Source organism: Narcine bancroftii, chromosome 3 (genome assembly GCF_036971445.1).
Source record: "Narcine bancroftii isolate sNarBan1 chromosome 3, sNarBan1.hap1, whole genome shotgun sequence".
Taxonomy (NCBI): Eukaryota; Metazoa; Chordata; class Chondrichthyes; order Torpediniformes; family Narcinidae; genus Narcine; species Narcine bancroftii.
Genome location: NC_091471.1, coordinates 6,831,063 through 6,843,453, shown reverse-complemented (window position 1 = coordinate 6,843,453; position 12,391 = coordinate 6,831,063). Strand labels below are relative to the sequence as shown.

At 46.6% G+C, this 12,391-nt stretch overlaps 1 protein-coding gene across 3 annotated transcripts in view; it reads left to right on the top strand.

The window, feature by feature from the left end:
• Positions 1-41: 41 nt before the first annotated feature.
• Positions 42-12,391, top strand: part of nagk (N-acetylglucosamine kinase) — a 38,800-nt gene continuing 26,450 nt past the window's right edge. The window contains exons 1-5 of one of the 3 annotated variants that reach the window (XM_069923458.1): positions 42-231; positions 3,124-3,208; positions 4,724-4,800; positions 7,388-7,486; positions 11,743-11,884. In XM_069923458.1, coding sequence (XP_069779559.1) covers positions 7,427-7,486; positions 11,743-11,884 — 202 coding nt within the window. In that variant the 5' untranslated portion in view covers positions 42-231; positions 3,124-3,208; positions 4,724-4,800; positions 7,388-7,426. Of the gene's footprint in view, positions 232-3,123; positions 3,209-4,723; positions 4,801-7,387; positions 7,570-11,742; positions 11,885-12,391 lie in introns of those variants that run through there. The other 2 variants (XM_069923459.1, XM_069923460.1) reach the window with 2 other exon arrangements.

The window sequence follows — 12,391 nt, the reverse complement described above, 5'->3', positions numbered from 1 at the left end:
TAATTCCGAGAAAGAGACCTTGGCGAAGTTGTGCTATGATTACCTGGATCATCGCTGTTTTGTTGTGTTTAGCATTATTAGAAAAATGTGCGCCCAACATTTATTTTGTACTTGACGTGGTTTGACTTTGGACCATCAGTAGCAGTAACCAACAATCAGAAGTATTTTGATGCAGGAAGAGGAATGATAAGGGGAACATTTGGACAGTGATTTTGATAAATACATCATAAAGTACGTGTATGAGTGCTGTAAGAATTGCATTTTTGTTTGGGTCGACTATTTGGTATTAAATGAAAAAAAAATGTATAATTTTAAACGTGTACATTTTGCATATGAGGTGACCATTGCATTAGTATAACTACAGAAGAAATGTTGAGCCATTATATTACATTTGATTATAACGTGGTTACGTTACATTTTGTGAAGAGGAATTTGATGTTGCTTTTGTCGGTTTGAAGGCAGAAAAATGCTATTGATAGTGTTAAAGTGTTTGCATTTAAACTGAAAGAAACACAGCAATGTATTATGTTCGGTGATATTCATACGAGATATACACTTAGATTGAAAGGTTAAGACACATAAAGATATAAAGTTTATTTCCGGTGAAAGGAGGGATGTCATGATAATGAATATGCATGAGATGTATGCAGATAGAGGTTGAGCTATTAACCTGACCGGAGGTCAGAGCGCATGCGCGCGAGGAATGCAGGCGTGGAATGGTGGAATAATTAAAGATGAGAAATAAATACACGCCGATTGGAACGCAAGGGTTCAATCAGGCAGACGCAGCATGGTTTTAGAAAGGGAAGATCTTGTTTGACAAACTTGTTAGGATTCTTTGAGGATATAATGGGTGCGGTGGATAGAGGGGAACAGGTTAATGTTGTCTATTTGGATTTCCAGAAAGCGTTTGATAAGGTGCCGCACAAGAGACTTATCAGTAAGTTACAGCAAAGTGGAGTCCGGGGAAGTCTATTGGCCTGGATTGAAAATTGGTTGTCTGACAGGAGGCAGAGAGTCGGGATAAATGGGAGTTTTTCAGGTTGGCAGAGAGTGGTAAGTGGGGTGCCGCAGGGGTCAGTGTTAGGCCCACAACTGTTCATCATTTACATTGATGACTTGGAGGAGGGGACAAAATGTGATGCAGCCAAGTTTGCGGATGACACCAAATTGAGTGGAAGAGCAAATTGTAATGAGGATGTGGAGAGTCTGCAGAGGGATAGAGTTAAGCTGGATGAGTGGGCAAAGGTTTGGCAGATGGAGTACAATGTTAGTAAGTGTGAGGTGATCCACTTTGGCAAGAAAAATAAAAGAGCTGAATATTATTTAAAGGGTGAAAAACTACAGCATGCGGTTGTGCAGAGGGACTTGGGAGGGCTTGTGCTTGAATCGCAAAACGTTAGGTTCCAGGTGCAGCAGGTTATTAAGATTTGGCCTTCATCGCTAGAGGAATTGAATTCAGGAGTAGGGAGGTCATGTTGCAACTGTATAAGGTACTGGTGAGACCGCACCTGGAGTACTGTGTCCACTTCTGGTCTCCATATTTGAGGAAGGGTATACTGGCTTTGGAGACGGTCCAGAGGAGGTTTACTAGGTTGATCCCTGGGATGAAGGGGTTGACTTATGATGAAAGATTAAATCGTCTAGGATTGTATTTGCTCGAGTTCAGAAGAATGAGAGGAGATCTTATAGAAACATATAGGATTATGAAGGGTAGGGATAGGATAGATGTAGGAAGGTTTTTTGAGCTGGCCGGGGAAACTAAAACGAGAGGACACAGTCTCAAGATTCGTGGGAGTAGATTTAGGACAGAGATGAGGAAAAATCGTTTTTCCAGAGAGTAGTGAATGTTTGGAATTCTCTAACCAGAGAAGTGGTTGAGGCTGCCTCATTAAACATATTTAAAATTCGGTTAGATAAATTTTTACATGATAGAGGAATTAGGGGATATGGGGAGAAGGCAGGTAGGTGGAGTTAGGTCATAAATTAGATCAGCCATGATCGTATTGAATGGCGGAGCAGGCTCGATGGGCCATTTTTGGCCTACTCCTGTTCCTACTTCCTATGTTCCTAAGATGTGTTGATAGTGCTATCAATTTCACATTTCGGGCCACAAATTGCTGACGGGGCGAGAAGTGGGGTGGGGTCATTACTGACGAGAGAAGGGTTGGCGGGGGTCGTTACTGACGGGGAGAGAAGGGGGGTGGGGTCATTACTGACGGGGAGAGAAGGGGGGTGGGGACGTTACTGACGGGGAAAGAATGGGGCGTGGTCATTACCGACGGGGAGAGAAGGGGGCGGGGTCGTTACCGACGGGGAGAGAAGGGGGCGGGGTCGTTACTGATGGGGAAAGAATGATGCGTGGTCGTTACCGACAGGGAGAGAAGGGGGCGGGGTCGTTACTGACGGGGAGAGAAGGAGGCGGGGTCATTACCAATGGGGAGAGATGGGGGCAGGGTCGTTACCGACGGTGAGAGGGGGGGCGGGGTCATTACCGACGGGGAGAGAAGGGGGCGGGGTCATTACCAATGGGGAGAGATGGGGGAAGGGTCGTTACCGACGGTGAGAGAAGGGGGCGGGGTCGTTACCGACGGGGAGAGAAGGGGTCGGGGTCGTTACCGACGGGGAGAGAAGGGGGCGGGGTCGTTACCGGCGGGGAGAGAAGGGGGCGGGGTCGTTACCGACGGGGAGAGAAGGGGCGGGGTCGTTACCAACGGGGAGAGAAGGGGCGGGGTCGTTACCGACGGGGAGAGAAGGGGGCGGGGTCATTACCAACGGGAGAGAAGGGGGCAGGGCCGTAACCGACGGGGAGAGAAGGGGGCGGGGTCATTACCGACAGGGAGAGAAGAACTGAGAGAATGCCACCCATTGATGTCCCCCCCCCCCCCCCCACCTCTATTGTGTCCTCCTCTCACACCCTGTCGTGCTTCCACCTCCCCCTCCCAGGGTTTAAGGGAGAGGGGTGAGTAGGTTCTGGGATGGTGGGAGAGGAACTTGATGAATGAGGGAAGTTGGGGACTGCAGCCTTATGAAGGGCCGGGGTGGGGCTGAGCTGGGGGGAGGAGATTCCCATGGCATTTGTGCAACTCAAATCAGAGAAACTAATTTTTGTTCTCCTTCTAGAGGAGGAACCAGCTCAAATGTCGTGCTGATTGCTGAAGATGGGACCATCGTGGCCAAGGCAGATGGACCATCTACCAACCATTGGGTACGGGCTGGTTTCCTAAATCTCTACACCTACATCCTTCCTGTAATGAGGCATTCACAACTGAACACAGTATTCCAAATGTGGTCCCACCAGAGTTTTATAGAGCTGTAACATTACCTCATGACTCCTCAACTCAATCCCTTGATTAATGAAACCAGATGCCTTCTTAACTGTCCTATCAATCTGAGAGACCTTTGGATTTGGGTCCAGGTTGTGAGCTTTGACAAAGTACGTGAACCTAGTGACCCCAAGATGACAGAGCTCTTTGTGGAGTCTCTGCAGCCTGTCCAGTTGTATGTTGGCGCAAGTACCCCTGGAGAGCACTTTGAACCAGGCCGATACAGTATGTCATAATTAAAGGTGGAGAACTCGATTCGCCACCTGCCGATTTTGTCATTCTTGATCTTAACTTGCTGGGTATTGCTAAACATGAAGGAGACAGCGCGTTGGTCGGTCAGCAGTGTAACGCGCCTGGCAGTAAGGTAATGTCTCCAACAACGTACTGCTTCAACTATGGCCTGGGCCTCCTTCTCGAAAGAGGAGGGTCGGTTCTCAGGTCCCTGGAGGGTTCTGGAGAAGAAGGCTACTGGCCGGCCTGGTTCAAAGTGGCCGCCAGTGGAAAATCGGATGCATCGCTCTCGACTTGGAACGGGATGGACTCGTCGATGGCGTGCAGCGTTTCAGCAGCGATGTCCGATTTGATGCGGTCGAAGGCCACTTTGGCTTTGGTTGACAGGGGGAAGGAGTTGGTCTTGATGAGTGGCCGTGCCTTGTCAGCATAGTGTGGAACCCATTGGGCATAGTAAGAGAAAAAACCCAGGCAGTGTCTGAGTACCTTCTGGGTGTGGAGGAGGGGGGGCAAGTCCATGAGGGGAAGCATGGTGTCGGGGTCTGGCATGACCACCCCGTTCTCCACCATACAACCCAGAATTGCAAGCCGAGTGGTCCGGAAGACACACTTGTTGAAATTGTAGGTCAAGTGCAGCCGAATTGCAGTCTGAAAAAATTTCTCAAGGTTGGCATCATAATCCTCTGTGTCATGGCCGCAGATGGTGACATTGTCCAGATACAGGAAAGTAGCAGTCAGCCCCTTCTGGTCCACCATCTGGTCCATTTCCTGCTGGAAGACCGCAACCCCATTTGTGACCCCAAAGGGTACCCTGAGGAATTGATACAGCCGCCTATTCGCTTCGAAGGCCATGAAAGGTCGGTCTTCTCGGCAGATCGGGAGCTGATTATAGGCCGAATATAAGTCAATGGTGGAAAATACACGGTATTGGGTGATCTGATTCACCACATCCGTGATCCGTGGAAGGGGCTATGCATCCAGAAGTGTTAACTAGCTGATTATCTGGCTGTAGTCAACCACCTTCCGTGGCTTCTCCCCATTTTTAACAACCACCACCTGGGCCCTCCAGGGACTCGAGCTAGGTTCGATAATCCTCTCGTCCAGCAGTCTGCGCACCTTGCTTGTGATAAATTTCCTGTGCTCATAACTATATTCCTGGCTTTTAGTGGCCACAGGCTTCCAGCTAGGAGTGAGGTTTGCGAAAAGCACTGGCGGAGCAACTCGGAGGGTGGAGAGATTACAGGTAAGGCCCTGGGGCGTGTGGGTGGGTGGCTCGGGCTGCCGCTGGCAGGAGGCTTCTGGGGTGGAGTGGTTACAGACAGAGAGCGGAGCGTGAGGCCCCCCCAAAGTGCAGGGAAACGGTTTAGAACTGGCACTGAAAATCCAGTCCCAGCAGTGCAGGAGCGCAAAATTGGGGAAGGACTAATAGTTTGAAGTCTGAATGTAATGCCCTGGACTTTCAGGGTCGCCACACAGTACCCCTTTACCCCAGTCGAGTGTGATCTGATCGCCAATTAAATTCTCTGTGCAGTGGAGAGAATAGCCAGTCTGCAAAGGTGGGCCAGGTCTGGGCGGATAAAACTATCAGTTGACCCCGAGTCAAATAAGCAATTGGAATAGTGTCCATGCACTTTAATCAGTTCCATTGCTTTTGTGAGGGGTTGGGGGAAGTCCTGCTCGAGGGTTACTGATGCAGAGACTTGTAATGGGGACAGTGGAGTCCTATGTGATGACGTCACGCAAACAGTTGGGCCTGAGGAGACAGTGTCGAGGAGTTGGTGTTACTGCCTGCAGCCTGCTGGGGATGTCGGCCAGCCAATGGTAAGTGTTGGGGGTCACTGCTTGCTGTCGGCGGTGGGGCGGTGGCAGGTCCCTGGACAACAGCTTTGGGTCCCCGGTCAGCAGCGTCAATGTGTACTGGGTCAGTAGCGTCGGTCGCGGCAGTGTGTTCCCGGTCAACAGTGTTGGTGGGTACCGGCTCGGTAGTGTCGGCCGCAGCTGCGGGTACCTGGTCAGCTGCCTCAGTGGTGGCGGGTCCCCAGTTGGTAGCGGCGGTTTCCTGTTTGGCAGCGGTGGCAGCCGTTGAGGTCGGGGCTGGGGCCTGGTCGGACGTTGCTTCGTGAGAGAGGGTGAACGTCATTGCGGCGAGGGTAGGTTGTACTTTCCGCGCTCGGCGTCTGCCCCGTGACATCAGGCGCTGCTGCGCGGTGGACCCCTCGCTCTCATTGGACGAGAGCTCTGAGGAAGAAGTGTTTGAATCGGAGGGTGGCGATTGGGCTTCACACGAGGCACTGTGTTTGACGGTGGCCATTTTGGAGCAACAGACTATAGCAAAGTGGCCGTTTTTAAGGCACTTCTGGCACCTGGCTTTTCCCATCGGGCACTGGGACCTGCTGTGCTTGTTCTTCCCGCAGAAATAACACTTTGGGGTTGCATTGGGCAGCATAGCGGCAGCCGACTGGCTAGTAGGGTAGAGGGAGGGCATCCTACTCACATCAGAGTGTGGGGTCCAGCCCCGATTGTACACGCCCATACTTAAGACCGCCACATCCATCGTCTCTGTGATCCGGATGACGTCCTCTAGGTTTTCTCCCCCGTGCTCTAGCAGGCGTTGCCTCACCTCATTCGATCGAACCCCGGCCACATAGGCATCCCAAATGAGATTGTCTGTGGTCTCCGCAGCAGTTCTGTCTATGCAAGCACGGTCCCTGCCCATTGCCCTTAGTGCCTGAATATAAGCTCTACAGGACTCACCAGGCTGTTGCCTTCTTGTAACAAGTTTGTACTGAGCATAGACCCTGTTCACCAGTCGCACATAGAGCCCTTTCAGCACCTTCATGGCTTCAGCGTAAGTGGTCACATCCTGGATACTCTGGTAGACTCTCGGGGACACCATAGTCATCAATATTAGTAGTCGATGGTTGTCCTCTATCACGGCAGGGTCAGAGAGCTGTAAGTATGTTTTGAAGCATCTCACCCAGTGCTTAAAGTCATTTGAGGCTGTAGCTGATTGTGGGTCAATGTCGAGGTGTTCCAGCCATAGCATACGCTCCATCCCTTCAAAATTTTTTAGTTAATAAAATTATAGAGTGTGTCGAAAGAGCCAAAGACTTGTTGATCCAAACCAAGGCCTGCCAGGAGGTGTGGCTATGCTCTCAGCCAATCACAGTCATCCTACACTACAATCTGTACATATACACATTGGTGATAGAATCTGTACTATCACAGGGGATCTAATCGAAACGTATAAAATTCTTAAGAGATTGGACAGTCTAGATGCGGGAAGGTTGTTCCCGATGTTGGGAAAGACCAGAATCAGGGGTCACAATTTAAGAATAAGGGGAAGTCCTTTAAGTCTGAGGTAAGAAAAAATATTTTCTCTCACAGAGTGGTGTATTTGAGTGGTGTATTTGTGGAATTCTTTGCCACAGGAAGAGGTTGAACCCAGTTCCTTCCCAAATTTAAGAGGGAGTTAGATTTGGCTCGTGGCTAAGGGGATCAGGGGGTATAGAGAGAAGGCGGGTACTGAGTAGACGATCAGCCTTGATCAAAATTAATGGCGGTGTAGGCTTGAAGGGCCAAATGGTCGTCTCCTGCACCTACTTTCTTTGTTTCTAACAGTGTTGCGCTAACTGCTACGCTAACTGTAGCATATTCTCGATGGTGCGGAGAGTTTTGCCTGTGATGTACTGGGCTGAGTCCACTAGCTTGTCCATAACCTCCTACGACGAATCTATTCTCAGGCTCTTTCATTATTAATGGCTAGTTGAGACAGAGATGGAGTTCTGTGTGGTCATGTGGTCTCACTGAGTTTAATCCTTTCTCTGCAGCTGGTTGGGGTGGACAGCTGTTTGTCAGCCATCAATCAAATGGTGGAGGAAGCCAAGAAGGAGGCTGGGAGTGATCCTGAAGCGCCACTCAAGTCCTTGGTGGGTAAATCAAAGCACTCGAAAACAGACAGAACAGAGGACCATCTCATGACAGCCCTCTCCAACCTCTGATCAACCCTTAGGTACATACGAACATTGGGAGAAGGTTGCCAACCGGTGGTCTCTTGATCTTTGGAGCCTGACTCCATTGTTCATTTGAGCTGATCCTGTCTTCTGCCCACATCCCCTCATTGCTTGGTGTACAAACCTCTTGCTCTTTTTCTGTCGTATTTTATTTATCATTTTAAATGTATTTTGTATGATTGTTGATTGTTAAATATTAAACGTAAATAAAAACCCATCTCTCCACCTCCCTCCCCTCTATACAAGTCCAATTAAACAGAGAAAACAAAAAGAAAATTCCCATCATCGGTGCTTAGGGTAAAACGTATAGAGATGTTAGTACCATAATGTAAAATATTTACAAATGTTGAGTGGCTAGTCAGTGGCAATCGTGTGGCACCAGTGAGGTACCTTTATATTCTAAATAAGGCTGCCAGATTTTTCACAAAATAGAGCCCAGGAATGCACAGCGGTTACTTGGAAATCTGATTTTTTATTCTTTCTCTTCTTTTTCTTCTTCCTTCTTGTTTGTTGGGGGGGGGTCCTCTTATTTTGTTCTTCTTTCTCTCTATTCTCTTTTTCTCCCTTTGGTTCAATGTGGACATTGAATTTGCATTTTTGTAGTATGGTTGTAATTTTTCTTTTTTAATAATAATTGCATCACATGTTGACTTTTTTCTCACTTTTAACATTGACATGCTAATCGATATTTGTATTTTGTTAATTTTATGGATATTGATGTTTTTCTTTTTGATTATTCTTCATTTTGACCGCATGTTGATTCAAAATATCAAAATAAATTTTCAAAAAAAGATCTAGGAGCAGAAATAGGCCAATTGGCCCATTGCGTTTGCTCTGCCATTTCTCATCATGAAGTGATCCATCCTCCCACTCAGCTTCACTCCCCGGCCTTCTACCCATGATGCCCTGATTAATCAAATACCTATCAATTTCTGCCTTAAGTACACCCAACGGCCTCACTTCCACAGCCACCGTGGCAACAATTTCCACAGACTCGTGACCCTCTGACTAAAGAAATGTTTCCACAACTCTATTTTAAATTGATGCCCTTTCATCCTGAAGTTGTGCCCTCTTGTCCTCGAATCCCCCACCATGAGAAACATCCATGTCACATCTTCTCTGTCCAGGCCTTTCAACATTCGAAATGCCTCTCTGAAATCCCCCCACATCCTTCTGTTCTCCGAGTACAGTCCAAGAGCCTCAGTAGATTCAGTGAGAAAGAGAAAGACTGTGAAGTGGTTTAAAAAGAAAAAAAAAACAACATAATAAAGCACCAATAGAATGATGATGAAAGGGTTTGTATATATTATCATTCTATTGTGTTTTATTATGTTTTTTTTTCTTTTTAAGCCACTTCACAGTCTTTCTCTTTCTCATTGAATCCACCTCCAACCATCATCACCACCCCCCACAAAGTCTGTCACATAATCCCCGACTAATGAAGGCCAGAGCACCATCCGCCTCATTTAACACTCAATCAATCTGTGCAGTGCGGCAACCTTGAGGGATCTATGGACCTGGACCTTAAGATCCTTCTCTTCCTCCACACTATTAAGGAATATCTTGTATCTATATATATCCTGTTGCTTGAAACTCTCTCACAAGTGAAAACATCTCAACATCCACCGTCAAGCCCCCTCAGGATCTTGAAATGTTTAATAAGGTCATGCTTTATTTTGCTAAACCCCGAGGAATACAGACCCTAACTGTCTAGCTGCTCTTGATAAGAACTGGAAATGTGGGCCAAGGAATGATAGATGGTATTTACCTCAGAGAAGCTCTTTGGAAGGTACACCCAGGGCAGGGCAGGGCTTGCACGGTGAATGTTGAAGGACTTGCACATATTAATGCTGAAGTTGTGAAATGGATTAAGCAATGGTTGGATGGGAGATGTCAGAGAGTAGTGGTGGAAAATTGTTTGTCAAATTGGTGGCCGGTGACTAGTGAAATGCCTCAGGGATCATTACTGGGTCCATTGTTGTTTGTCATATATATTGATGATTTAGATGATAGGGTGGTAAATTGGACTAGTAAGTATGCAGATGATGCAAAGATTGGTGTTGTTATGGACAGTGAAGAAGGTGATCAAAGCTTGCAGTGGGATAGAGGCTGGTCAGAAGAGTGGGCAGATGGAGTTTAATACTGATAAATGTGAGGTGCTACATTTTGGTAGGACTAATCAGTAAAGGCCATACATGTTAAATGGAAGACAATCGAAGAGTGCAGTAGAACAAAGAGTTTAGGAATGCTGGTACAGCTTTCAACCCTGAAAGTGGAGTGATATGTAGATAGGGTGGTGAAGAAAACTTTTGGTATGTTGGCCATCATAAATCAGAGTATTGAGTACAGGAATTGGGATGTCATGGTAAAGTTGTATAAGGCATTGGTGAGGCCAAATTTGGAAGATTGTGTGCAGTTTTAGTTGCCGAATTAGAGGAAGGATATAAACAGAAGAGAGAGAGTTCAGAGGAGGTTTACAAGAATGTTGTCTGGGTTTCAGGGTTTGAGTTACAGAGAAAGGTTGAACAGGCTGGGACTTTATTTCCTGGAGCGTAGAAGATTGAGGGGTGATTTGATAGAGGCATTTAAAATTATGAGGGGGACAGATAGAGTCAATGTGGACAGGCTTTTTCCATTGAAAGTGGGGGAGATTCAAACAAGAGGTGATGGATTGAGATTGAAGGGGGAAAAATTTAAAGAAACAACAGGGGAAATTTCTTCACTCAGAGGGTGGAATGAGCTTCCGGCCAAAGTGGTAGATGCAAGTTCGATTTTAATATTTAAGGACAGGAGAGGTGTGGAAGGTTATGGGCTGGGTGCAGGTCAATGGTACCAGGTGGGAGAAGGTGTTTGGCATGGACTAGAAGGGCCGAATTGGCCTGTTTCTGTGCTGTAATTGTTATATGGTTATAGAGCATTGGTGGGTATTATAGAACAGTGACTTGGGGTTACAGGTGCATAGTTCCATGAAAATGATGAGGAAGGCACTTGGCTCACTTGTTTTCATTGGTCAGAGCATCATGTACAGGAGTAGGGAGGTCATGATGTAACTACAGGATGTTGGTGAAACCACACTTGGAATATTGTGTGCAGTTTTGGTCACCACAGCAGGCTGAGATGTGGTGTAGCACCTCCTATCCTGTCTGGGCACCCTCCAACCAGATGCATTAACATCGATTTATCTGGTTTCTGTTATCTCTCCCCCACCCATCTTTCCCTACGTCTCCTTTCCTTTAGCTCAGCCTTTACCCTCAGCTCTGCTTTCACAGAGCCAAAAATACCCCCCTACTCCAATGAATTCTCACCTTTTTCTCTCTCTTCTATTATCCACATCCTCTGTACTTCTCCTCTGCCCATTCTTCCCTTCTTCCCATCCTTTTTATTCAAGCTCCTGCATGCTTTCTTCTCATACCTTGAAGAAAGGCCCATGCCTAAACCATCTGTAATATTATCTTTACCTGTGTTTTTACTGCAATCACAGTCTGCAGACTTTTGTGTTTCACCAGATATTCCTTCTGCCCTGGCAGCAGAAATGTTGAATAACGTATTCTTTTCTGGAAGATGTTAGGGGAAGGGGAGCCGAAGTGGTGTGGTCAAGGCAGGGCGTTCCGATCGTTAGGATGTAGACATCTTAAGGCATGGCAGCAATAGGTAGGGAGGGGAGAGTTGGATAATCAGAAGATTTCAGGATGTGGAGAAGAGTCTTCGTGCTGCTGTTTCAAAGTTTAAAGTCAAAGCTCTGTGGGATTACTTAAGGTGGTATGTGAAGGGGGGAAAGGGTGGTGAACCACTGTAATATGGGGAGGTTCAAGAGCTTGATAACTGTTCTTGAGCCTGGCGCAGCTGGACTTCAGGCTTCTGGTCCTTCTGCCTGAAGGTAGCATTGAGTAGGGAATGAAAGCAGGACGATGGAAATATTATCATCTACCATGAGGCAGTGTCTCATGTGGATGTCTTCAGTGAATGGGAAGCTGGTCCTTGTGATGAGAGCTTGGTTTATCACCTTCTGCATTCCTGGGCATCCCAGTTTCCAAACCTTTGGTGCTTGTCCTAATGTCAGTGGCCAAATTCCACACTTGTGAACTCATTTGGAACAATTTTCAACCAGTTTTAAGAGCGCTGTGTTCATTTTGTTAATTTCCACCCCATTCCAATGTTTGCTCCATTCTCAGGGAATGTCTTTAAGTGGTGGAGAACAGAAGGAAGCTATTGACAAACTAGTTCAGCAACTGAAAGACAGATACCCACACCTGAGTGAAAGCTACTACATCACCACTGATGCCATCGGAGGGATAGCGACTGCCACCAATCGTGGTAAGACTCATTGGATTTTTTTTAAGGAGATTTCTGTATGCCGGTCAAACCAGAAGGCTGAGTACAAGGTAAATGGTCGAATGCTTAACAGTGTGGCAGAATTATAGAGTGGTTAAAGACCATTTCACCAATCTTGGGGTTAAAATTACCAAAACATTTAAAGATCTATATAAATTTAACCTTCTTCCTTTGATTTATTATGTGAAACAATCTCTTTCTAAATTATCTCCATTGGCTTTATCTTTAGTAGGTCGTATGAATGCTATCAAGATGACAATCTTACCTAAATATTTGTATTTATTTCAAGCAGTCCCAGTTCTTATTTCAAAACCCTTTTTTGATAATATTGATTCTAAAATATCTTGTATTTGGAATAAAAAAGAATCCCAGGTTGAGTAAGTTCCATCTGCAGAAATTAAAGGAAGGTGCTGGTTTGGCTTGACCTAATCTCAGATCCTATTATTGGGCAGTTTACATTTGTTGCATTATTTTTTGGATCTACTATTC